Below are 26,080 nucleotides of genomic sequence, written 5' to 3'. Positions count from 1 at the left end.
AGGCCATAAAATCTGTTGGACTTCCTTCAAGTGTTCACACATGTTCAAACAACTGTTACATTACTGTGTGACCATATGGAGCCTTGGGTCATTGTGGGATCTGATAAAGTTCACACACACACACGCACACACACACATACTGCCCCTGCTATATGAAACACCACACATACTTTTAAGGGGAGACACAATATGCACATATGGCTAACAAATATACCGGTCAGTTTGATTCTTTCAAGACTACTTATTTTATAGAAATGGAGAGAAAACATTAGATAACCCAGGATTCTGGGTTGAGCAGTGGGTCAGGGTTTTAGCCTACAATTACAAAGTTTAATAGCATGGTGCTATTCTGTGTCTGAGCTTTTATTAATTTTTTTGCAGCATTAGCATTTTGCTCTCTTTGTTCCTTTTAAATTAATTGCCATTTTATTTTAGATCTTTTAAATGAGAGTAGTAGTGACAGAGACGGTTCTGACACATGTAGCAAACTTATACTAATATTAGGACTAGCTAGCCTCTCTTCCTTTGTTTTTTTTAGTGGTTTTAGCCAGCGTATCACATTATATATATATATATATATATATATATATATATATATATATATATATATATATATATATATATATATAAGTAAGGCACTTATCCATTCAGACAATAATGAGGCAGCAGTGTATAATAATATGCAGATACAGGTCAAGACCTTCAGTTAATTCACATCAGACTGGGGAATATCAGAATGGGGATAAAAATGTTACCCCAGTGTCTTCAACTGTGGCATGGTTGTTGGTGCCAGGAAGGCTGGTTTGAGTATTTCAGAAAATGCTGATCTCCCGGGAGTCTCTAGAGTTTACACAGAATAGTGTGAAAAACAAACAAAAAAAAAATCCAGTGAGCAGCAGTTCATTGGGATCAAATGCCTTGTTGATGAGAGGTCTGAGGAGAATGGCAAGACTGGTTTAAGCTGACAGGAAGGCTACGGTAACTCAAATAACCACTCTTTACAACCGTGGTGAGCAGAAAAGCATCTCAGACTGCTGAGACCATACACAACAGCAGAAGACCACATCGGGATCCTGTCAGCCAAAAATAGGAATCTGAGGCTACTGTGCACATGTTCACCAAAAGTGGACAGCTGAACATCGGAAAAAGGCCAGGTGAGGTTTTTCCAATCTTGTCCATTTTTAGTGAGCCTGTGCCTCACTGTAGCCTCAGATTTCGCACACAGAACTGCTGCTCACAGTTACAAAATTTCAAACATTTATTAATCAATTCTGTCAAGGTGGTCTACTAGCTTGACCAGCTCATTCTGTGTTTTGGTCAGAAGCTAGATTTTTCAGCAGGATGTTAGCAATAGCATTCCCCTATCGCTTAGCAATTCATTGAAGAAAAAACAGCCAACGTGATGAATGAAGACGCTGGAAACTTTGTTGACTAAAGCTATGTACATAGACTTTCATCCAACTGTGTGTGATTGACAAGTCTCTAATGCTAACATAATAATTTAGTGTGTTTTCTCTAAAAGGAAACACTGATCGATTTTAAAATCAGTCTCATTACATTCAAATCAGGATCTGAAGCTCAATTATCATAATAATCACGAATCCTCTATTTAATTGCTGTTAATGAATATATACATATAGTATTTATATAGCTGTAAATTTTTAAAATATATTTTGTTATCATTATTTCACTTGCCATTGAAATATCGTTAAAAAATTATTATTTTTTTCTTGCAGAATAATGTAAAGGTCAAAATTTCACCATGTGAAGTGTTTCCTCAGTTTTCCACATAACAGTATGATTTATCAGGATATTACAGTGTTCAGAAAGACGTCTTTCCCTGTTCTAAGGTTTGGCGTCACACTTGGCTCTAAGCATGCAGGCTTTGCACAGTGCTGATCTGTGTTTCTGGGGTCAGTGGATAATTTCCTTGCTTATCTTCTGTTTTCTTTTCTACCTTTGCCAGCTGTGCAAACCAAAAGCAGATGTTATGATTAAACCTGCCAGGAAATGGGCGAGAGAACAAGGCATTACGTCTGCAAGTGATGTGTTTCAGGTGATGGGGAGGGACTCCAAACACCTTCAGAAGCCCTGCAGTCTTTTTTTTTTTTTTTTTTTTGTGACAGTCACTGTGCTATAAAAAGGCAGCAGCTCCTTGCTGAAAGCAGAGTCATCTTGTCTTTTACAACAGGAGGAGTTTTACAGACACGCTGGCTTTTGGACACACACACACATATACACACACACACACACACACAGGGATAAGGACCTGTTCCTCCAAACAAAGACACTCTTTCATCATTTTAGTCAAGGTATAGACTTTTAAACTGCAGCTGGATTGTGCATAGTTTTTTTTTTTTTACAGTATAAGCTATTGAATAAGTCTTTATAATGGATGAATGTGTTCTTGTTATTTAAAGGTCAGAAAGCTCTTTGGATTTTGCAGAGAATTTGTGAAAGTGCAGAGCCAAGTCAGTGAGCATTTTCTGTCACTTCTCCAGCAGACAGATCTTGAAGAAAGGATTTCCTGAGCCAAAAAATCCAGAAGGTCATGATGAATGAGCACGGCTTGGCCATCGATTTGCTGCTCATCTGCTTGTCTTGTGGAGCAGCAAGTGTACTTGCAGCATTTAATTCCACCATCTCTGCTCCACCGTCCACCAGTTTCTCTGACATTAACTCCAAATATCACATGGACCATGTAAACCTTCCAAAAAATAGACGGAAGAGGTACATTTCCCAAGACGACCGGCTGGCCATTCTTGATTACCACAATAAAGTCAGAGGAAATGTTTTCCCACCAGCTTCCAACATGGAATACATGGTAAGAAAGCATATTAACCTTAGCATGTTTTTTTTTCTCTCAGAGATGTTAAATAACTGATATATTTGGGTAGACAGATTGATTTCCACTTGTGTGGGTGACCCGAATAAAGTTCATTGGGTTCAGATTCTCAGTGCAAGAGGAAATCCATCTTTCCAGGCATATTACATGAAAAAATCTACCACTATCATGGAATAGTAAAACAGTGCTGACAGATAGAGTAAGATTAATAGCTAAGACTATGACTGTATAGCTGCAATTGCTAACTTCTTTTCCTTCCAACTGGGACATTTCTAGCTTGCTACTATGTAGTCACTCACTGAGGTAAGTTAAGAGCACAGTATTCCATACACCTGATGAAACAGTAAATTACACTCGCTGGGCATGTATTAAATATAAACTGGTGCTTTTATTATTTTATTTTTTTCCAAAGCTATTCATGAAACCACACATGTAGTGCTCTTCCTTAAAATCACAGTAGATATCAAATCCCTTGTATGACTTAGTGACAAATCCCTTATGTGACATGAAAATTGTGGATGGGGTTGAATCAGCTATACTAAAGCCATGTGATGGAGAAAATTTTTTGCCTTGCCTTATTAAGCATTCACATCAGCATAGAAGTTCACTTTGCTTTGCCTACAACTTCAAATGTGTTTTTTTAAAAATGTATAGAACTGTATGTATAGAACTGTATGTATAGATTTTAAAAAAAAAAAAAAAAATGTATAGAACACAATATAATGCTATTATACTACATTTCAAAGAAAAATGTCATTTCACATGACGCTGTCATTTTCTTTAAAACTATTGGTCCAAATTCTATAAAACAAAATGCACTTTGGCTCTTAGGTAGATTTCTAAGACCCGAAACAATCATCATAGCATGTATGAAAGAGATATTTCCATAATATCCACTGAAAATTGGAAAATGCAGATGTGTATGAAGTGTATGAAATACTGTTCTCTCACATTATTTCCAGGATGCTTTCTGAAATTGCCTTATTTTACTGAGTAATTGGAAAGATTGAGACACTTTATAATACTGGCAACATAATTTTTTCAGTCAGCAACATGTAGCGTCAAAATATTTTAGTTTGCTCAATAAAAACTAACATCTGGCTAACTACATCTAGATAGCATCTACATATATCTGAAAAAATGTCCTGTAGATTCACAGCTGCAAAATCTTTTATTGTTTAGCATCTAATCTGAATAGCTTAGTAGAAAGTGTAATAGAGTGTAATAGAGTAATAGAAAGTGTAATAGAGTAATAGAAAGTGCTGACATTGGACACAGTGAAGATAGAAAAAGCCACAGTTTGACTCTTGTTGCTTGTCATGATACTAAAAAAACCCAAATTCATGATTCGATGGAAATGGATTATTCCACTAAGCGGAAGAATAGGTGAACATACAGTGACAACAGGAACTAACTTGTTTCATGGATGTAACTCTAGTTGGATAAAATGTATGATGTCATTCTTTATTGAATAAAAAAAACGTTAGTGCTGGCAAATTGCTGTGGTATAAGAGCAATAAAACACTTCAGAATGTACTGTTATAAGAAAATAATATAGTAGTAGTTTAGAATGTTGGTCATGACAACACTCACTACTATATTACAACAGCAGCTCCAGTTAACACACAAGTAGGTGTATTGGAATGCGACCCGGGAGCTGCACTTTGTGCACAATTATAGCCGATCTGTTGTAACAAATGTCTCCCTGACTGTCCAGCTAATGTGCAGCTGTTGTGAAGATTCAAATGACCCAGACCACCAAAGTTGCTGGGACTCAAGCGTACAAATACTTAACAAAGGGAGGTTGGTAAAGATGGATTGATTAATCTTCCTTGGACAACCATTGGTCTTCTGGGTACAATAACAAAAACATGCTTATTTCAAAAGCAATGTTGTAATTAACAATGTCATTTTCTATCTTCTATCCAGAACTCTTTAGGTCATTTTTATGACATGTCTGTTGTTTGGTGATGGCATGGTGATCAGATTTCTTCTTACTGCTTTTAGAAAGAAAATGAAGTAGTAGTGTTTCATAGCCACATGCATTTCTCATTTTGAGCCCTGCAGTGTTGGCCAATCACATAATACTATACACTCTCAGAAATAAAGGTAGGTAATTTTCCTTGTGACTAGGGTAGTACACCATCAAGGGTACATCTTTTGTACCCTTAGTGTGTATCTTTATATCTTTAAAAATAATGTAAGGTGCATAGGTAGATCTTCAGGGCCACAGATGTACCAGCCTACCTTCACTTTACTCTAGAAGCAAATTAAAAGTGCACCAATGCACCTTCCCAGGTAAAAGATACACACTAAAGGTAAAAAAACATGTCTTCTTGATGGTAACACTTCAATAACAAGGAAAAGTACATTTTGTTACCTTTATTTTTGGGAGTTTATACTGTATATGTACGTTATCTTGGACTAATGAAGAGCTTCTCAACTGCCTCACCGCTAAATGCTAGTTTGCCTCTCTAATGTAGCCAAATTATCTCATGATTGGACTTTAGTGTTTCTTAAAATCCACCATATTTCTTTGATAAGGCTTCATTTCTGTGGTTATTTTTTATTGGAGGAAATAAAAAAAGTTTTTTATAATAAATAATAAAAGTTTTTTATGATAAAAAAAAATGTACAGTACATGTCAACAGAATCTGTCTTGTTGCTTACAGTCTTCCATAAATGTACACGGTGCTCCCCTTACTTCTAATATAGTCAATCTACCAAATCATGTGTGTTGTCAAATAGTTTTACTGGAGATATGATGCTAATGTTGCTAATAAGTAATGGAAGATCTATCTACCTGAATTTTGTTCATAAATTTGAGCCCTGATTTTCACATACATGCTTCATATGACATTATACAGCTTAGTAATCGCATTTTAAAATAAAATAGTTTGAAACTAACAGGAAATGGATCTTTATCATCTCTATAAACTTTCCTTTGCAGTTGCATTTGGGCCTAGGGGGCGGAATGATACAAAACTGTGCTAAGAATAAAAGTAATTTGAGTTGTCCGAGGAACATGGGTAATAAACCACATCCACAAGCCTGTCATTACAGTAGGACTTGGGATAAGGAGAACAATACATGTATAGCACATTCAAAAACAACACATGTTGACCAAAGTGCTTTACATACCAAGGACCTAACAAATCAGTGCTTCTTTTTTTTCCTGAATCCTCCCAGCAACATTGTCACTCTGACTTGACGTATTGTGCTTCATTCCCCTAATTTCTGGACCAGGCTTTTAGGAGGTCTGCTTATAGGAAAAATAATTAGTAATCAATAATGAATAATTAATTGCAGCAATTGATGTTTTGTTGCTTTTTCAGGTGTGGGATGAAACCCTCGCTCAGAGAGCAGAAGAGTGGGCTTCCATGTGTCTTTGGGAACACGGCCCTCGCAATCTTCTCAGATTCCTTGGGCAAAACCTTTCTGTACGAACTGGAAGGTATGCATTGCCCAAGTACATATTTCTTACCAAATATAACAAGCAACTCATCTACTATGAGGTTGGATTTGGACATATATCACACATATAGTATATTACACATCAATATACTGTATCACATATTGAAGGGTGGCAAATTAATGGAAAATGTTGGCTTTGTTGGCATGTTTTGGGCATACTGGTCCCCTTACATGGTAAGGGTAACTGTCACCCAACTACATCTGTCTGTGTCTTATCTGTTTGTCAATCAATCTGACTGTCTATCCCATGCTGTACAACTCTTGTGTGTGTTTCCTCAGTAACACTTTGGTTTTGGATGCTTTAGGTACAGATCCATCCTGCAGCTGGTGAAGCCATGGTACGATGAAGTGAAAGATTATTCTTTCCCATATCCACGTGACTGCAATCCCAGATGCCCTCTTAAATGCTATGGGCCCATGTGCACTCATTACACACAAGTGAGTTTATTTTGACAGAGTGTAGTGTGTATGACATTCTGAGCAATTTAATGCCTAAACTTATAAACACAATTCTCGTTTTAAAGATAAACATAGGTTGTTAACATAGGCTTTTATAGTAATCATACTACCAATGATTGCACTAGTGTATTAGGTTAAATAATAGTTTGCATAGTCAGGACACCTTAGGCAAAGAAAGATGCTCAATTAGTATACAAGACCCAATAACAAAAACTAATAGTTAAATGTGATATGGTTTAGTCATTTCCCATTTACTGATGTTTCTGATTGGACTCTGATTGCAGATGGTTTGGGCCACGTCAAATAAAGTTGGATGTGCCATCCATACATGTCACAATATGAATGTCTGGGGCTCAGTGTGGAGGAGAGCAACGTATTTGGTGTGTAACTATTCAGGAAAGTAAGTGTACGCACACACACACACACACACACACACACACATGCACACAAACACTGTAATCTATTTATAGAGTTACCATAAAAACAGTGTATGGTGTCCTTTAGCTCCAAATGTTCTATCTAGCTTATACCAAACTCTGTTGAATTTTCAAATCTGATTGGTCAGAAAGCATTGATTATTTTTCTATAACAGCAACTCTCAGAGTAGTGCTAGCTCTATGATAATCACAGGTTTATATTAATGCACTTGTTCTAATGTGTTATTGTTTCTGTAGTAACAGCTAATTCGCAGGAACTTGTATGACAAATGCTCTGCATAATCTAAGCCAAATTATAAACAGAATAGAAAATATGTTAACATATAAAAAACATATAATCATTGATATGGATATGAAATTTGAAACTTGGAGAAGTTTATTTAACATTTATGATCATTTATGAACTCTTCAGTGTCAGTGCTTGGTTACACTTGGAGCTATAGCTGTTCCTTTAAGTTTTCTGCCACAGGTCTTCATTATATAAGGCTTTGCATTTTTCAGTTTCTCAGTAATATGACAAAAAATATTTTATTTGTATCATTAACTTCAATAAGGAGAGAAAAGGAGAGGCTGGTGAGGGCATTTATAGCTGCTGTAATGCAAGTGATAATAGGAACTAGTTTCACAGCCATTCCACAATACTATGTATAACTATAAATGGATAAAAAGTATAACGTGTGATTCTCTAATAAATAAAAATCGTAAAAGTTTGCAAATATATATGAGGAATGAATATCTTCTGGATATGCTGTTATAGGAAACTAATCAACTTTGGGCTGGTAACGGCCCTCCACTTTGCATCGCACCACCCCGTTGTTGATTAATTTCCTATGACGGCATGTCCCATCATGTTTTATTCCTTACATATTACATGATAAACTGATAGATAATATATAAGTGTATTAGATATACAGTCAGTTTTCAGTTTATTAGTTATACATATCTTGTGTCTACAATCATTGGCCATATTATCATTTCCACCCACCAATTAGGTCACTTTATAAATATACAGTTACAGACTGTAGCCCATCTGTTGCTCTCCACATTGTGTCAGTTCTCCTCTACCCAATCTGTCATTGAGAAAAGACCACACAGGGCCAACTCTTAAGAGATATTATTTGGGTGGTAGCCACAGGACCGCTGTTGGATGGATATTTCTGGTTGGCAGACTGTTTTTCAACCCAGCTGTGACACTGAGGTGTTTAAAAATCTCAGCAATGCTCCTGTCCAAAGTTCTGTACAGAATAAATAAACCTGATTAAAATACAAGAGAAAACCAACAGAGGAAAAGGACAACATTTAAATAGTAACCCTAATTAAATGCAGTATTAAACAAAGGAGCAGAAACTTCCTCCAGTTACTCTGCCCTGGATATGAAATTTTTGTAGATTTTTGTTCACCAACAGCATGGACTGAACTCCCATCATATTGGCAGGGTAAGAAAAGTTGTTATGCGCAATTAAGGTGGTTAAAAATTTTAAGGAAAAAATGTAAATATATAGGATTGGAATAAGTAGCTTCAAAAAGTAAACATTTAATCATTTTCATGTTAACTAAAAATGCTGAAAAGACTGAAGAGCAGCGACTTTTCAACATGCGAACCAGATTCAGGGTAATTATGACGAAAGAAGTACGATTGTTCCTAGTGAGCGGCTGAGCCTGAGTAAATACACACCAGATGTGCCTCAATATCCCAATATTAACCCTTTGGCTGGGGTCTAAATGTCCCATTTGAAATGTTTACTGAAAGTGGAACAATACTAGAAATGAGCTTTCCACCATGAAACTTTTTTAAATAAATGAAAGTGAATGAAAGCAATAAGAATTGAAAACAGTTACGCTGGAAGAAGATAATAGTAAAGTCCACCTGCACTAAAGAACATAACGTTTCATCATTAATTCATCTAGATTGGTATTTGGGTCAAATTTGTTACTGCAATTTCAAATTCACCTTTTTCCAATTTAAAACTTAGACATTGTCAGAACCTCTGGATAAATACTGATTTATGTATGAGCTCAGTTTGTGATCTCATGAAAGTAATTAGTTGCCTTCAATGCAGTACAGGAAGACAGTTTTATAGTAGCAGTGAATGAGGTCAGTAAGCACTGAACTCTGAATTACACTCACTGTCTAGATACGTCAACGATTCCCTTATGTTGGTAATGTTGGTGACCAGATGTCCCTTTGGACTCAGAGACAGTCTAAGGTCCAGACATACAATTCCACAATGTGTCCTCTTTCCATAGCTAGCAGCATAGATTAACCAATAGTAGTGGGAGGAAGGGGCAGGGTCATCTATATGTCAGAAGGTCATAGGGATGTTTGTTTCCATAAGTCATGGCATTTTTAATGGTGGAAAAAAGTGTTGAGATGTTTCTAAACCACTTATACACTTTCAGTGCATGCCATAACGATATTGAGGATAAGACATACAGGAAATTTCATTTTCCCCAATTTTTACTTCCAGTTTTAGTCACTGACAGTTCCCACCCACTAGATAGTTCTCCCCGCTGCTCATTCTACCTCACAGGGCATCTGAACACACTCAGAGGAAAGTGTTATCCACCCTCTTCCGCATACATGACCTAACAGACGTCCATGATTGGCTAATGTCACCACCCCTCCCACCCAGAAAATACGTCCAGTTAGTTATGCTCTTTTGGACTCCTGGCAACAGATGGCTGTGGTATGGTTGGGATTTGAGCATGCCCATACTTGGAATTCTAAATATTGTTTTCTGTTCTTGTTGTTTTTAGGGGTAATTGGATCGGTGAAGCTCCCTATAAAGTGGGCGTACCATGCTCAATGTGCCCTCCCAGCTACGGTGGCTCATGCAGTAACAACATGTGTGTTCCTGCTGTGAACTCTAACTACCTGCACTGGTTTAAATAAACACACACACACACACACACACACTTTTTCTCTAGTCCCCTGGGAGGCTTTGCACAACATTCCTGATTTGTATATATGGATCTATTTAAAATATAACCATGTCTTCCATTTCTTTTTTCCTTTCTTTTTTATTTTTAAATGACAAGTCCCTAAATTATTTTGTTAATACATATGTATACCAGGTACTGAAATGGCATAAAAAACACAAAGTATTATTTAGGGGTGGGATATACGGGAGAAATATCATATTACAATACTTGACCATGTTTCACAATTATATGTATCCTGATATTATTTTTGCTGAGATTATATTTGGAATATATAACAGCATAATGTACTGAAGTTCAGTCAGTCACTTGCTAATATACACTTTTACATTTACAGTGTGACATTACTGTTTGTCATTTCAGTTGGTGCAAATATGTTTCTACACACAGTTGGTCTACTGACTTAATACCATATCACAATACTCTTAGAAAAAAAATGTAACAAAATATCTTCTTATCATCACATCACCCACCTCTAGTGTTATTCATAAATTACAATTTTTTAAGGGGTTTAAGATTCAACACATCTTCATTTTGCCCTTTTATTTACATCTCTGCAGTTACAATTATAAATTATAGACAGATATAAATTATATACCGTAGAGCCATATTAGTCAGTCAGTTTTGTTTTATATTATGTAAACTGGTTGTGTTATTTTGGTTCAATGTAATAGTCTTGTGTTTTTGAACTTAGCACAACAGTTTGGCCAAAAATGTAACACTTACTTAACTGAAGAACCCTAGGCCCTCATCATATTGTGTATACGGCCGATTCACAACTTTCAATGTTCAGGTCAAGAGAATGCCAATTCCAGTGTAGTGAGCTACAAAATCACTTATACGTTGTATGTCAGAATACACTATAACACTTAAAAGCAAATTACATTTGAGTGAGGTTAAGGTTTACCAAATTATTGTCTGAACCCCAAAGTTTCAAAAATGATCCAAAAATCACCTTTTTAAATCACATTGCTTCTTTACTTTGCTTAATGAGTGTATTAATTACACACCTATAAGTGCAATCTGATGTTTAAGTCCAACTGCCTTTGAGTTAAAACTATTTATCGGCTGAAGTAAACTGTAAATATGTTTTTGTATAATAGTTATTAAATAATTTTGTTAACATTTTGTTTGTTTTCATCTTTTATTATTTAAGTGTAAATTCTATTGTGTTTTCACTGCCCAGCTATAGCACTCCGACATGAATAATTCTAAAAGTGAGTAAAAAGGGCAACAGTTTGTCCTGCAGAAGATTTTTCCTTTAATTCACACAATTTAAATCAAGACAGCATTTGAAATGAAATTTACATAATTATATTTCACTGTTGAATGAGAGTTGTCACAGTTTCATGTGCACTGACTGCTTTTAAATTTAAGTTGCATTTATCGTTTCCTGCCAAACTGCCCTGTCTTTTGTATTTGTATTTTGTACTTCTGAATAAAGCCAGACTTTTGTCTTTGCTTAAACGTATGACCTTGTTTCTTGTGTCAGTACTGAACAAAACCACACACTGCCTTTGTTTATTACACGTTAAATCCTTCTTCACAGCAGGGGGCAAATCTGAGAGTAATTACTGTAACAGAGATGTACACTCATGTACGTTGTCTTCTAGTCTCATTTCCCGTTAAGCGTTGTAGTGTCTTTATCAAAAACAGGACAACGGCTGCGTTATATTAAGTAATCATTGGCTTATTTAGGCAATTCTTTTAAAACAAAGCCTGTGTTCAGGATACTGTGGAGGATTTCTGCATCTTCTGCTCTGTTTCCTTCTCTACTCTCAGGATTTATCAATACTCATGACCACCAAACACCTCTGACTAGGGGAAATACTTTAATTCTAAGGATCTGAAAACCAGAGCGGAAATATAAAGCCAAATGAATATGTTGGTATAGACAGTAATTCTTTGAAGACTTTCATCTGCATCTGAACAACAGCCAAACACAAACAGACCATCATACAGGCTGAATTGGCATCATACAGGCTGAATTAGCTTGCAAATGTAAAAGGAAATCTGTCCATCATGGGAAAGACAGGAAAAGGGCCCAGGGAAAAAGTTTGTGACTACTTATTGTATATGACGTCTTTCACAAAACTTGACTGTAATTTTCCTGTAATTCATGAAAGTCTGAGGTGGAGAATGCAAGTCCTTTTATTTAGGTCTTTTTTGAAGGATTGTTGAGGTCTGTGTCAGTAAAATCCATCAAAATCCTTCTCCCAATTTGGTCATAGCCTATTTCCATTTCCTCAGAGTACCAATAGGTCAGTCATCACCTTGTGACCATGACCCCATGTGAGTAGTCTATAAAAGGGCCCTGAGTGACCTGACTGACTCAGTCATACAACTATGGTTGCATATATAACCCTGTACTGCACGTCCTTGTGTTCAGGACTGCAAGGGTGTAAGGCTGTTTATCTAAGTTATTACGGTGGTTCATAACATGTCCTGGTAGTTCCAGACAAGTGCAGACAGCACTCATAAATAGTGCTGATACCATACTTTATTGAGGATGAAAATCACTCTGGTGCTGATACTATTTTTTGAGAATAAAATGCCCAAAGCCCTAATTACTCTCTTGAGCATGAGAATAACTCAAGAATTAAAAATACTTCCAGGTAAAGATGACCCAAATTCACCACAGAGCAAATAGGGTGTCATGAAGCAATATACTCTGCCGGTAAAATTTGGCAAATTTGGACAGTGAACTCCATTTTGCTGGTTCACAAATGACCACAAGTTTACAAGACACACCTTTTAGTGCTGTGCAGGTGGCAGCTATAGCATGCATTGGCTGGTCTGTGCACATTCTTATCTGCAAGAGCAAATAGTTTGATGGATTTATTAATATGCCTATTAATATCTTAATTAGGATTCCTGGCTTCAGTCACAGCCTGACATGTTTTGAATTCTGATCCCCAGTGCAGACATTTAACTGACTTGTCTGGCCAGAGTGATGGCTAGCAAAAAAAATTTGTTAAATGAAAGACATTTTATGTCCTTGTGTTTTATTGGTTTATATGGTAAATTGTACAAAACACCAAGTCTAGATCCCACTACTGGACCATCGCTCATGTGCAGACAAATCAGCCATGTTCATGCCCAGTGTTTAACAACATAGTAAGAAAACTTTCCACTTGCTTGCATACAACCAACACATAGATCGAGCATGTGCACTCATATGAGAGTGTCTGAGTATGCAGGGGAGAGGAGCCAGACCCGTAATTTCAAGATGTGTGGTCTGCTTTTTCACAGTGGCCGGTCCATCCAGGACTGCCAGTCTTGTCTGATCGGTATCAAGCACTGAGGGCCCGTCAGGAAAATTAACAACAGGCAGAACTATGGTCTGTTTGGCCAGAATGGAGCTATCAACACAAGGGCTATCTTGGAAAACTTTTTCATTCAATATCAAGGTGGGTCTCATTTTTCTATCCTATCCATTTTCTATCCAATCCATATTCATATTTGAAGGATTGTTCTCATGTTCCCAGAGGGCTATCTCAATGTATTTGATCCACTGCACTTCTAGGGGGCACTCTTTAGGGATAGGGCGGTGAGACTGGTGTTGCTGAGGGACTGTCCTAGAGCTTCGCACATCCCATTCAACATCTGGAGACGGTCAAGCCCATTGACAATGTGCATAGTTTCATAGTCAATCAGTGTGTATCACGTAGAATCTTCTCATCCTTTGGGTATGTTGATGAACTGTCCATATTGCCAGATGTGGAAGCACACCCTCTCTCAGCACAGTACTTCACTACTCCCCGTAGAGTCACTGTGATTCCTTTGGTGCAAGGGATGGTCTCCTCACTGGTAAAGGACTTTGGGAGAGCTGTTGGTTTTGGCTTTGGTGTCAGCAAGATCTTTGGTATGTATCTATGCTTGGATTGGCTTTCACCCTTCACTTCCAGTCTTTATCCATTTTTGGCCTCCCTCTTTAATACATTATTGGATTATATCTACAGATATCCACCTCGCTGGCTTTTTGCATTCCATCACCTCAGAGATAGGGAAGAGAATCACATAAGTCTTTGTGTTGAACAGGAAGACCTCTTCTCCTTCGATCCACAATGGCCCCTAGTCACTCATACATGGGCAAAAGGCGCCTGACCATAACAACTCATGTTTGCTATTTTGAACATCCCATTCAGGATTTAGTGCCTCCTTTACTATTATAAAAACATTCACTTTTTTGGGAAGGCTTTCCTCAAGATTTTGGAACAAACCTGTGGGAATTTGCTCAGCCACAAGAGCATTAGGTAAGATGTGTCCACAAACCTGTGGCCATACTTCTGTCTGGAGTGAGACACTGCAATCTTTAGGTAAGAGATTCACAGCCTTCCAGGTGCATAGTATTTGTGCCCATTGTATTGTCTCTGCAATGTATTTAATGTCTTCTACTGCGCCTGGGACCAGGCCAGTATCCTCTACTCTGGCATTCCTTTTTGCTTATTCTCAGGTCAATCATCTTTCCTTCTTGGACTCTTTGCCATCTGGTCCTTTTGCAAAAGGGGCCTCTTTCTGGGACTTCCATCCTCTCATGTGGTGCTTCTAATTTCCACATCTTCCAGATCTTATGACACCACCTATATTCTTTTCTTGCTAGATTTAATACATAGCAGAGTCCTCCACCAGTAATACTTGATACAGACCAACGTATCTTTTTTCTAACTTACCTCTGACCTTGTTGCTGATAATTACATTATCATTCATGCCCTGAACCTTTTCTTGCCCGTTCTGTATCAAAATTTGTTGGCCCTAAAGGGGCCTTCTTCTCAGATATTGAGGTCTGCTAGCAGCCTCATATCATTTCTCCCTTGTTTTCCAACACCTGAGCTTCTTTCTCAGTCTAAGTAAAAGTGTCCCAGTGTTCCGTTATGCTTGTCGACCAAGTCAACCAAACGTGAAAGAGCCGACATTGTATTCTGCTTGCACTTGAAGAACAAAAGGCATCCTCAGTGTGTGGCCAACAACTGACCATCTGGATTTATACCAAGTCCAGGTGTACAATAAGGTGTTGCTGTTGGTGGAGGCAACTAATTATTTTATCTAGGAAGTGTATCTGAATACACTGCAAGTCTGAACATAAACTGACTTTCCACTTTCATTTGCATTGCTTTTAAATCTAAAGAGACCTGGGAATGGACACCTCCTTGTTACATAGTGAACACTATGGAAGTCTGGGAAAACAAGCTCATAAATTAACTCAGAGGTGTCCAATCTCAAGTCCTAATCCCTGGGGGAAAGGGAAAACATAAATCCTTTGTTTCAATGGAGGGTAGAAAAGGCAGTGGGTTAACATCCTGCATCTGGTCTGCCAAACACACACTGGATCCGCACCTGCTCAAAGGATACAAGCTGTACACTGCCAAACATGGTTCCACAATCTCAGGTGCAGCAGAGAGAGTTTCCATCCACCTGCTTTCATGTCAGCATTAGACACACCATTACACATTACACACATCCTAGACTGTGTGTACTCTTCAGATATCATCTTGTTTCCCCTGATGGGAACACAAAATTACACATTTTTTTTGAAGGCCTGGAAATTTGATTCAGACTTGTCATCACTTGAAGACCTGTACATCGCCAGGACAAAGAGGCGAGCAGGAAAAATCATCAGTGACACCTCCCACCCTGCTAATTACCTATTCCAAAAACTAGCATCAGGAAAGCGATTCCACACCCTGATAACAAAAACTGCACGCCATCGAAACAGCTTCTTTCCACTGGCAATTTCTGTTAATAATCAGGCTGGCTAGGCAGCATTTGGTGAACTCTACAATGCTAATTATTATTATTTTACAAGTTAAATATTATTATTTTAAATATTATTAGTAAATAGTACTATTTATTAAACATATTGTTGTTGTTCCTCCTGTCAGGGGTCGCCACAGTGGATCATTGACCTGCGTATTTGATTTGGCACAGTTTTTATGCTGGATGCCCTTCCTGATGCAACCATCCCCAATTTTATCCGGGCTTGTGACCGGCACTGAGAGTGCACTGTTGCACGCAACCCCAGTGGCTAGGGTCAATTCTCTGGCCAGGAATTGAACCCGGGCCATAGTGGTGAGAGTGCTGTGACCTAACCACTAGTCCTCCAGGGACCCTACACTTACTAAATATATTATTTATTAATATTGTCATTACTACATGTCATTGCTATTACTTATTATATATCACAATTGTTCCGCTCCGTTTAATGGACCCTGAACTGCACCCTTACTACCGCCACTGTAATGTAAATTACAACCGAGCCTACTATTTCCGCTTAAGGTGCAATATTTGTATATTAGGTGCAATATTTGTATATTAGAATGGTAATTGTATTGTGTTGTCTGAGAAGTGTGTGTTGAATGTATAGGGTTGTGACCAAACATAAAATGATCCTGATTCTGATTTTGTGTTGACAACTTAACAGTGTCCTGGTTTGTTCTTCCAGGGCGTATCTTTAGATTTTATAGAAATACAATATAAACAATCCGAGTTGTAACAGCTGCCCAAAATCTCTTTACATGCTCAGAGATCCTCTTAATAGCAGGTGTTTGTGCACAGGTGGGAGTGTAAATAATAGATGGAAGGAATGGAACAGAGATTAACTTCACTTTTCTGCTTCACATAAAAATGTCATGGAAGCAAGAGAAATGTTTCTACACAGTGAGTGAACTTTGCACATCTGTTTGACAGAAAGCAAGTGTGAGCTATCGGATTGTACACATGACCACATGGAGATGTTGACAGATGTTGGCATGCTTGTGTTATTGCTGCTATAAATCCTTCAAAAGTTCATTTCAGCAAGACTTGAGACACATCCGAGTGTTTTGGTTCGGTTTCAGACAGAAAAATAATCAGCCTCTGATGACAGCATGTGTAACTGAGCAGTAGTGCTGCTTATACAGGCCAACTGTCCTGTACAGTAGGATCCCAAATAATATACCTCCAAAACAGTATGTTTTTATTAACTGCAGAGACTTTGTTATTTCATCCTTTCAATACACTATTATACAGTGATTTATGATTTTTACTTTTGAGCACTGTGACCTTTCATGAGGTTCACACGGAGTATTTAAGACATTTCTGAGTGTTTTGAACTTAATCAGCACACAATGACAATGTCACATTTTACACAGTCTCAATCTGTAAGTATAGATTAAAAATCTATTTGTTCAGTCAGAAATTTAGTTAAATAGATTTTCTCTTAGGTAATGGTGCAAATCTGGTGGATTCATGGGGAAAGAGGAATGTTTTGAAAATTTTGGCACACACTGTAGCATAAGAGCATACCTAATAATATATCCGTGTGTGTGTGTGTGTGTGTGTGTGTGTGTGTTGAGCTCTATGTGTGCCGATGTTGCCTGATGTGATGCCAGTGCCACCTTCTGCTGCTGCACGGAGCGTCAGTTTCCTTGTGGTTGAGGAAGCAACAGCATAAACACATTCTGATATATGCTACACTATTTGATAGTATTTTTGATTATCCATAACTGCTAGTGTGTGTACACTGAAAACCATTAAAAAAATGTAGTACAACTAAGAAAACACATTTGCTATACACTAACAAGTTTGATCTTGCAAAGTATGTAAGGAAATGCAGAGGATACAGAAGATACTGAAATGACGTTACATCTGTCTCCATGTCTCCATCTTTTACTGTGGTGCTTGAAAGTTTGTTAACCCTTTAGAATTTTCTATATATTTGTATAAATATGAGCTAAAACATCATCAGATTTTCACACAAGTCCTAAAAGTAGCTAAAGTACACCAAATTAAATAATATATTATATAATGAATATTACATATCTGTTAGTGGCAATAGTATGGGAACCTTTGTTTTCAGTGTCTGGTGTGACCACCTTGTGCAGCAATAACTGCAGCTAAACGTTTTCAGTAACTGCTGGTCAGTCCTGCACATTGGCTTGGAGGAATTTTAGCCCATTCCTCAGTATAGAACATCTTCAGCTCTGGGAAGTTCAGGGTTCAGGTCCTTGACTTGCTTCAGGTCCTTGACTTGACCATTGACCATTCCAAAACATTAATTTTGTCATGCTGTTGTCATGCTACATGACCCACTTTCTCTTGAGATTCAGCTCATGGACAAATGTCCTGACATTTTCCTTTAAAATTTGCTGGTATAATTCAGAATTCATTGCTCCATAAATGATGGCAAGCTGTCCTGGCCCAGATGCAGCAAAACAGGCCCAAACCATGATACTACCACCACCATGTTTCACAGATGGGATAAGGTTCTTATGCTGGAATGCAATATTTTCCTTTCTCCAAATACAATGCTAAAAAGTTCTATTTTGGTCTCATTCATCAAAAAAAAAAACATTTTTCCAATAGCCTTCTGGCTTGTCCACTTGATCTTTAGCAAACTGCATTGGCTTTCTCCTTGCAACCCTGCCATGCACACCATTGTTGTTTAATATTCTCCTGATGGTGGGCTCATGAAAATTCACAATAGCCAATGTGAGATAGGCCTTTACTTGCGTAGATGTTATCCTGGGTTCCTCTGTGACCTCGCGGACTATTACACATCTTGATCTTGGAGTGATCTGTGCTGGTCGACCACTCCTGGGGAGGGTAACAATAGTCTTGAATTTCCTCCATTTGTGAATTGGTGAAGTCCAAACTCTTTAGAGATGGTTTTGAAACCTTTTCCAGCTTGATGAGCATCAACAACTCTTTTTCTAAGGTCCTCAGAAATCTCCTTTGTTTGTGCCATGATACAATTCCACAAACATGTTGTGAAGCTCAGACTTTGATAGATCCCTGTTCTTTAAATAAAACAGGGCACTCGCTCACACCCGATTGTCATCACATTGATTGAAAACACGTGACCTTCAAATTAACCTTCAAATTAACTGCTAATCTTAGAAGTTCACATACTTTTGCCACTCACAGATATGAAATACTGGATCATTTTCCTCAATAAATAAATGACCAAGTATAATATTTTAGTCTTACTTGTTTAACTGGGTTCTCTTTGTCTACTTTTAGGACTGAAAATCTGATGGTGGTTTAGATCATATTTATGCAGACATAGAGAAAACATTTTTAATGAGCTGTACATTACAATGAAAAATAAAACACTGCTTGTTAAGTAAGTTAATGGCAGGTAGCACTAAATACTATCACTACTGCTTACATCACGCATCTTTTTAACATCATTTGCAAAACTGTAAACATACTATATAAACAAAGATATACATAGATGTGTGCATTGGGACTGGGATCCTGTGGAACATAACAGTAAGGTTGCTGGACTTTTGTTTTATGCGTGCAGGGGTGTGCTGTGTGACACGTTTATCACTGCCCTGGGGAGTATCGTTGGACTATTGCAATGTCTATCTGTTTGGATGTTCCACTAGGCGAATAAACAATCTTCAGTTAGTCCACAAGTCCAAAAGCAGCCAGAGTTCTTACTAGAACCAGTGATTATAAAATACTGTTAATGATATATAGCACTAAATGGTCTCGTACCACAGTACATAACTCAATTTTTGCCTATGATTTGCCAGGCCTACTTCAAACAAAAGGTCAGGTTCTCTGTCAGTATCTAGAATAGTGAAGACTACAGCAAGGGGCAGAGCTTTTTCCTACAAATCCCCCAATGATGGAACAACCTTTCAATCAGTTTTCAGTGCTCAGACACAGTCTCAATCTGTAAGTATAGATTAAAAATCTATTTGTTCAGTCAGAAATTTAGTTAAATAGATTTTCTCTTAGGTAATGGTGCAAATCTGGTGGATTCATGGGGAAAGAGGAATGTTTTGAAAATTTTGGCACACACTGTAGCATAAGAGCATACCTAATAATATATCCGTGTGTGTGTGTGTGTGTGTGTGTGTGTGTGTTGAGCTCTATGTGTGCCGATGTTGCCTGATGTGATGCCAGTGCCACCTTCTGCTGCTGCACGGAGCGTCAGTTTCCTTGTGGTTGAGGAAGCAACAGCATAAACACATTCTGATATATGCTACCTTCTTCTCTGTCTCTTATCATTTAATTTTATGTTGCTTTCACATTATAGCCGACATCTCTTTGTGACATTTGTGCCTCTTTCACTGCCAACGCTGCTGTTTATTTTTTAAAAATTAGTTCACTTTGACAGGGTTAAAAAGCAGCCCTAAATGAGCCTAATACTCAAAATATGCTCCTTGCAAATCCTATACACTGTGTTTCAATATCTAAAAGCATGGCTCCTATTCCAACTTGCATTGTAATAATGAAGTAGTGTTAAGGTTTTCCAACGGCAGCAGTTAAAATTAGTCCAAACCAACCTCGCAAAACTTCGATGTTATGACTTCTGCTCTCAAAACCATTCAAGCACAGTGTGTACTTGCAGAATGTAGTCCTTTTTGAGTTTACCATCACTGCATGTACGGTGGAGGTTCTTTCTTGTTTAACTCTTTTAACTGTGCAGCACTGAGACGTATTTACAACCACAAACTCTGTACTGCTGTTGTGGGCAGCCATGTTGGTTCTCTCTGCAACAAGCCCCTCCCCTTAAGACCCATGGTTTGTAAGGAGGAGGAGCCTTAAGCATCATCCTTAACCCTTAAGCCTTAAGCATCATCAATCCATCAATCAAGACTCCCTCATTGAGCAAATTGCTGGCTCAGGCATCTGTAAGCTATTAGACAATTATAGGAGAAAAGTGAACAAGAACCACAAGGGTAACATATATCCATTGCTTCAACCATTCAGTAGACAAAATATACTGTTTTTCGGTCTGAGCACATTACACAGCTAGGTACACTCAGATGTCATTTCCAAAATGTAAAGAAATATGCGACTTGAGACACAACTTGACTCACAAGCACAGATGCCACCCATAAACAATACATTGTGTGTTGAATATTACGGTGCATTGTGTAATGATATTATTGTGTGTTTCTTTGTACTCTGAGTCTGTTAAGTTAATAGCTTTATAATAATAATAATAATAATAATAATAATAATAATAATAATTGCCCTTTGTAGTTTTTATTTTATATATAACTAATTGTATAAAGTTATGTATCTGAATAATACATTTAATAATTTGTTTCCATTATTTAAAAAAATATATTAATCTTTTTTTTATGTAATTATCTATAGAATTCCCTCCCCCAAGAATCTTTTGCAGGATGTGCAGTGTAGCATCTGCAGCAGTTTCCTGAGACATCAGTTTTTATTTCAATGTAATCTTTGTTTCAGCGAAATCTTAATTTCTTCCAATGAAAGCAAGCATTGTGTGTTTTGTTTAGATCCTTTGTGCCAGTTAAAGAGCTGCACTGCTTATTTTCACCCACATCTGTTTAAGATAATGGTGTGGAAGCAATTTCAACTGCACTGGACGCACATATTTCCCTTTCACTGAGCTACAAAGGATCACGGATATTACTGCACCTCTACAGTCTATAAAGTAAGTAATACATTGACTGATCAAGTACCAATAAATGGAACAGTAACTGTAAGGTACAGTATGTTCAGAAAGCAGAGTGGATGTGTGTCTGGAGAAAGACTGCCACCTGTTGGACTTTTTCCATAAAATATTACAGAAATTTGGTCACACATTAAAGTGACTTCATGCACTTTTATGACTTTATAAACAATACAGACTTTCAATCATGCTTATGTTTACACATATACAGTATGTGCCATATGTATGTATGGCAGCAGGTTATGCATGCATATGCTTTAATTGTTTTATTATGCCATCAAATACAATGACAGTACATTAGAAAGGGACTGTTTCTATTGTTAAGTGTAGAATTGAACAAATATTAACTAGAAAATGATCCATAGTCATTTATTTGTGTGCTTACATTTGCCAATTTTAAAGAGTTCTAAGGTGGTTCTTTAAGAAAGCCTGCCAGGTTAGCGCATGTTCACCAGCTAGCTAGTGTTAGCAGTGATGATTGGAAACATTTATAGCCATGACTTACATATCTTGTTAAAAGTCCTGTCAGGTTAGCTTATGTTAGCTAGCTGATTCGGATAAGCAGAACACAATATGGACATTATAAATATTACTAAAATTATGTAAAAAATCCTGTAAAGTTAGCTTATGTTAACTAGCATTAGCAGTGAATAATAAAAACATTTACATGTCCGAAAGGTTAGCTTATTTTAGCCAGGTAGCTAGTGTTAGCAATAAATATTGAAAACATTTATGACTATGACTTATATTACACCAGAAATCCTTAACTTATGTTAGCTAGCTTATTATGATTCACAGTTAAGATTATGAACTGTATATGACTGCAAACAAACAAACAAAAAAGACAAAATGTAAAATCATGTTAGTCGGCTGGCTAGCGTTGACCTGAACTGTAAACATTTATGACTGAAAAATCCTGTCAGATTAGCTAGCTGTTTAAAATTACGAGTAACATTTTTCATCATTTATAAATAAAAGTAACGTTATCTCAGAATTCATGTAAAGTTAGATTATGTTACCTGGCTGGCTAGCATTAGCAGTGAATATTGTAAACATTTATCACTTCAAATTCTTGTTAGCAATCCTCTCAGTTATACACTGTATACACCGACCCAATTCACACATTGTAAGAATTCTTTGTGGTTACTTGAGATCAGAGGTCTTAGAACACATAATGTAATGTGCTTACTGGTGGCTGGTTTAGTGCCGTTACGATCATAGACAGCCAACGATAAAAGAGAAAACCAGAGTGATTTTCTGTAATCACAGGACTATCCTTAGGGGATCTTCATCTTCTAATCTGATATGAAGAACAAATTACACAGTGTGTTAAACAATTTGGGCAAGATTTTATTGGGATCATCTTGAACAGTGTGACAAGTAATAATCTTAAAAGACTGGTTAAGTGTTTAACCAGCTGCTAAATAACACACACACACACACACACACACACACACACACAGTCAGTTGTTCCTTCTGTTCTGTTTTACTTGTGGACTGTTCCAATGGCCAAGTGAGAAATGCCCATGGTAATTAAAGGATATTTTAAATGTGTATCTTAGCTCAACTAAAGCTAAACGATCATAAAGAGCCAGAATAACCAGAATGTTGTATGACTCATTTGGCAAATCTTTCAAATGTGGCTCCTCTGTCCGCATAAAATCTATTGACAGAGCATGTCATATTTTTAGCCTAGTGAGGGGAAAATCATTTTTGCTGTCAGCGACACTTTAAACTCTGATGCCAAAATAAAGACAGGAGCAGGACAGCAGACATTACATGTAGCAAATCTAATATTTCAGCTCAGCGTTCACAAACAGCCTAATGTCTAAGCGCTATGGTAAACACAGCAAAAGGAATAAAGAAGTATTTATTTATTTATAGCCTAAAATTAAAAATGGGGGCCGTGGTTTGGAAGTGCAAGTGCAGCAGAAAAAAGAACGGGCACCGTCAATTCTAACAGCACACCCAAGTCATGGAAACACCCCAGCTTTCATGTGGCATGCCTATGCATGTAAATGTACACACACACACATTCATCTGAAAGATGACTCATTCTTCACCATGATGTTGACTTAAAATATGCAAATTACATATGATCTTTATTTTAGTACTGCAAAAACTGCAGTCACACACAATTTATCAAAAAATATTGCAGGTAATTCTTCATGGTCAAACCCTATTAATGTAGCCCTTTATTGTGGAACAGCAAAAATAGGCTTAAGACATTTAAGCACAAGGGTTTTTATGTAATAACGCATTCAATACTTACTTTCTCTTTCATATGTAATCTGTCTAGTGGGGATTCAGGTTAGAACACCCCCGGAAATAGTCTATGACCTTTGAAAAAGCTTACTGGTAGATAGTTTATTTATTCACATTTTGTTGTCTACCAACTGGTATGGTGAGACACAGGGTCGTAGAACATAAAAAATCAGAATCATGCATTTTTCCCCATTTACTGTTTTAAAGCTACTAGCCAGCTAGCTACACTTGCATACGGATATCAAAGGGACGGCTGAAGAAGTACTAGTAGTCTACTGCAGGAAGAGAAAAAGAAGGGTACATCTGTTCTGAACCTTATCCCAACTGTGAAACATGGTGGTGGTAGTATTTTTATATAAAATGTAATTTCCCCCATTTGCATGTTATTTTAATCATTTTCAGTGAAGCTGCCATAAGGTATTTTATTTCCTATACCTATCAACAATATTAATATGGCTAAATTGATTGGCGATAGATTTTCTTTTAATAATTATTTCTGAATACCATCACTGCTTCTACTACTGCCTGACATCCACCCAAAATGCATGAGCATGTCACAATTAGTAATTTAACTGTACAGAACACACAGTGATATTATGTAGTGTATTTCCTGAAATTAATTCCTGGCTCTGCCACTGACCCAAACATGCAGAATTGGGACTGCTAATATAACTTGCTATTATATTTTTCTCCCACATTTTGAACAGCTAGCAAGTGAACAGCTAGGAAATGGCATACTCTCCGAAAAAAAAAGGGTACTAAACTGTACCGTTTCCTTGTGGCTGAGGTGGTACAATCAAGAATATTCCTTTGTAATGCTACTATTTACACTGAAGAGAAACAAGTACTTTTATATTTATCATTATTTAATTCACTTCCTGTGCATATATCTACTTCAAGCTTACACACATAATGTCTGTAGACTTTGTACTTAATGTTAATATGGACAAAAAAGCATAAACAAGGACTTGTTTTAAAAAAATGATGTAACAACTTTGTTGCAAAACTGTTGTTGGTAATTCCAGCTTTGTGCTTTCCTCTTCTTAAATCAGTTTCAATTTCGGACAATTGAAAACACATTCACATTCTTTTTTTTAGAAGCCAATCTTGAGTTATTTTTGCTGTATGTTTGGGATCATTGTCTTGTTGAAACATTCATCTTCTCCCCAGAATCAGTTTCTCGGCTGATGAGATTAAATTCTCCTCTGATATGTCCATTCACATTTCCTTTGATAACATGTAATGCCCCAGCACAATCTGCAGAGAAGCAGCCCCATATCATGATCATGATGCTCCCTGCCTCTGTATTTCACTCTGCGCATGGTGTTCTTGGGATCATACACACAACCCTTCTTTCTTCAAACACGATGAGCTGAATTATTGCCAAAGAATTCCTATTTGGTTCATCTTTTGTACCAAAAGAGTTCTAATTTGTCTAAATGCTCGTGTGCAAATATTAAGTACACATCTCTCTGTGCTTCTTTTTTAGGAGAGGAGTTTTGTGTAGGGTGTAGAAACGCAGATGATTGTGGTGCAATTCATTGCTTATTGTTGTTCCTGCTGCTTTCAGGTCATCCTGCAACTCTTTTCGAGTGATTGCTGGCTTCTCTCTTATCTCCTTTATCATTAGTCTGAGAGTGCGTTGTAAAGTCTTGTGTGGCACATCCGTCTGGGGACAATTAGTTGTGGTTTCATGTATTTCCACCTTATTTATGTTTAAGATGTTACTAGGGCTCTGCAGCTTTTTCCGTTTTAATGTTGTTTAGTAATGTTGTCCCTGAGAACTTTAGGAAGTTCATTCACCTTCACCATGATTGCTACATGTTGCATGAAATCTTCACAAACCAATAGTAGCGTCTTTTATAATGATGGTGTGATTTGCCTGAGAATATTTTTGCAGCATTTATATCTAGGACTTGATTTATTTTTAATATAAAACAATAGGAATTGCATCTAACATGACTTGGTTCTGTATAAAAAGTTTTTTTTAAGCCTTCACTAACTTTGTACGAGGTCTATATTTATAAATCTTAATGGCTGTTCCTATCATCTGCAATTTGCTAATAATGATGTTTGCACAACTTTATAAACTGCTGTGTGATAGGATATGATATGTGAAATGATATTCTGTATGACCTGATATGTGCTGTAATTTAGACATTAGCCTAATTGCTGCTCCCACAGTTACTCTTGTGTTAAATTAACACTCCCTTTTGTTTGAAAATCTCATAGCAG

At 37.1% G+C, this 26,080-nt stretch overlaps 1 protein-coding gene across 3 annotated transcripts; it reads left to right on the top strand.

Annotated features, from left to right (window-relative positions):
* The first annotated feature begins 2,077 nt into the window (after positions 1-2,077).
* On the top strand, positions 2,078-12,530 carry pi15a (peptidase inhibitor 15a). Of its 3 annotated transcripts, none has more exons than XM_026938127.3 (6): positions 2,078-2,312; positions 2,505-2,824; positions 6,181-6,299; positions 6,625-6,757; positions 7,063-7,178; positions 9,973-12,530. In XM_026938127.3, exons 2-6 carry the CDS (start codon positions 2,552-2,554, stop codon positions 10,106-10,108), a joined length of 777 nt encoding a protein of 258 aa, XP_026793928.1. In that variant the 5' UTR covers positions 2,078-2,312; positions 2,505-2,551; the 3' UTR covers positions 10,109-12,530. The 3 variants fall into 3 exon arrangements, with proteins under 3 accessions (XP_026793928.1, XP_026793927.1, XP_026793926.1); XM_026938126.3 differs by having other exon boundaries at positions 2,079-2,312; positions 2,502-2,824; positions 9,973-12,529; XM_026938125.3 differs by having other exon boundaries at positions 2,081-2,312; positions 2,421-2,824; positions 9,973-12,529.
* Positions 12,531-26,080: the final 13,550 nt, after the last annotated feature.

Source organism: Pangasianodon hypophthalmus, chromosome 22, assembly GCF_027358585.1.
Source record: "Pangasianodon hypophthalmus isolate fPanHyp1 chromosome 22, fPanHyp1.pri, whole genome shotgun sequence".
Classification (NCBI taxonomy): Eukaryota; Metazoa; Chordata; class Actinopteri; order Siluriformes; family Pangasiidae; genus Pangasianodon; species Pangasianodon hypophthalmus.
Note: the sequence above shows the minus strand (reverse complement) of the source record. Positions and strands in the feature narration are given on the sequence as shown.

Excerpts from the sequence above, each read along its gene's own strand:
- pi15a (XM_026938127.3), top strand. The coding sequence starts at position 2,552 with ATGATGAATGAGCACGGCTTGGCCATCGATTTGCTGCTCATCTGCTTG. Across the intron at positions 2,825-6,180 it reads CTTCCAACATGGAATACATG|GTGTGGGATGAAACCCTCGC; the intron begins GTAAGAAAGCAT and ends TTGCTTTTTCAG. Across the intron at positions 6,758-7,062 it reads TGTGCACTCATTACACACAA|ATGGTTTGGGCCACGTCAAA; the intron begins GTGAGTTTATTT and ends CTCTGATTGCAG.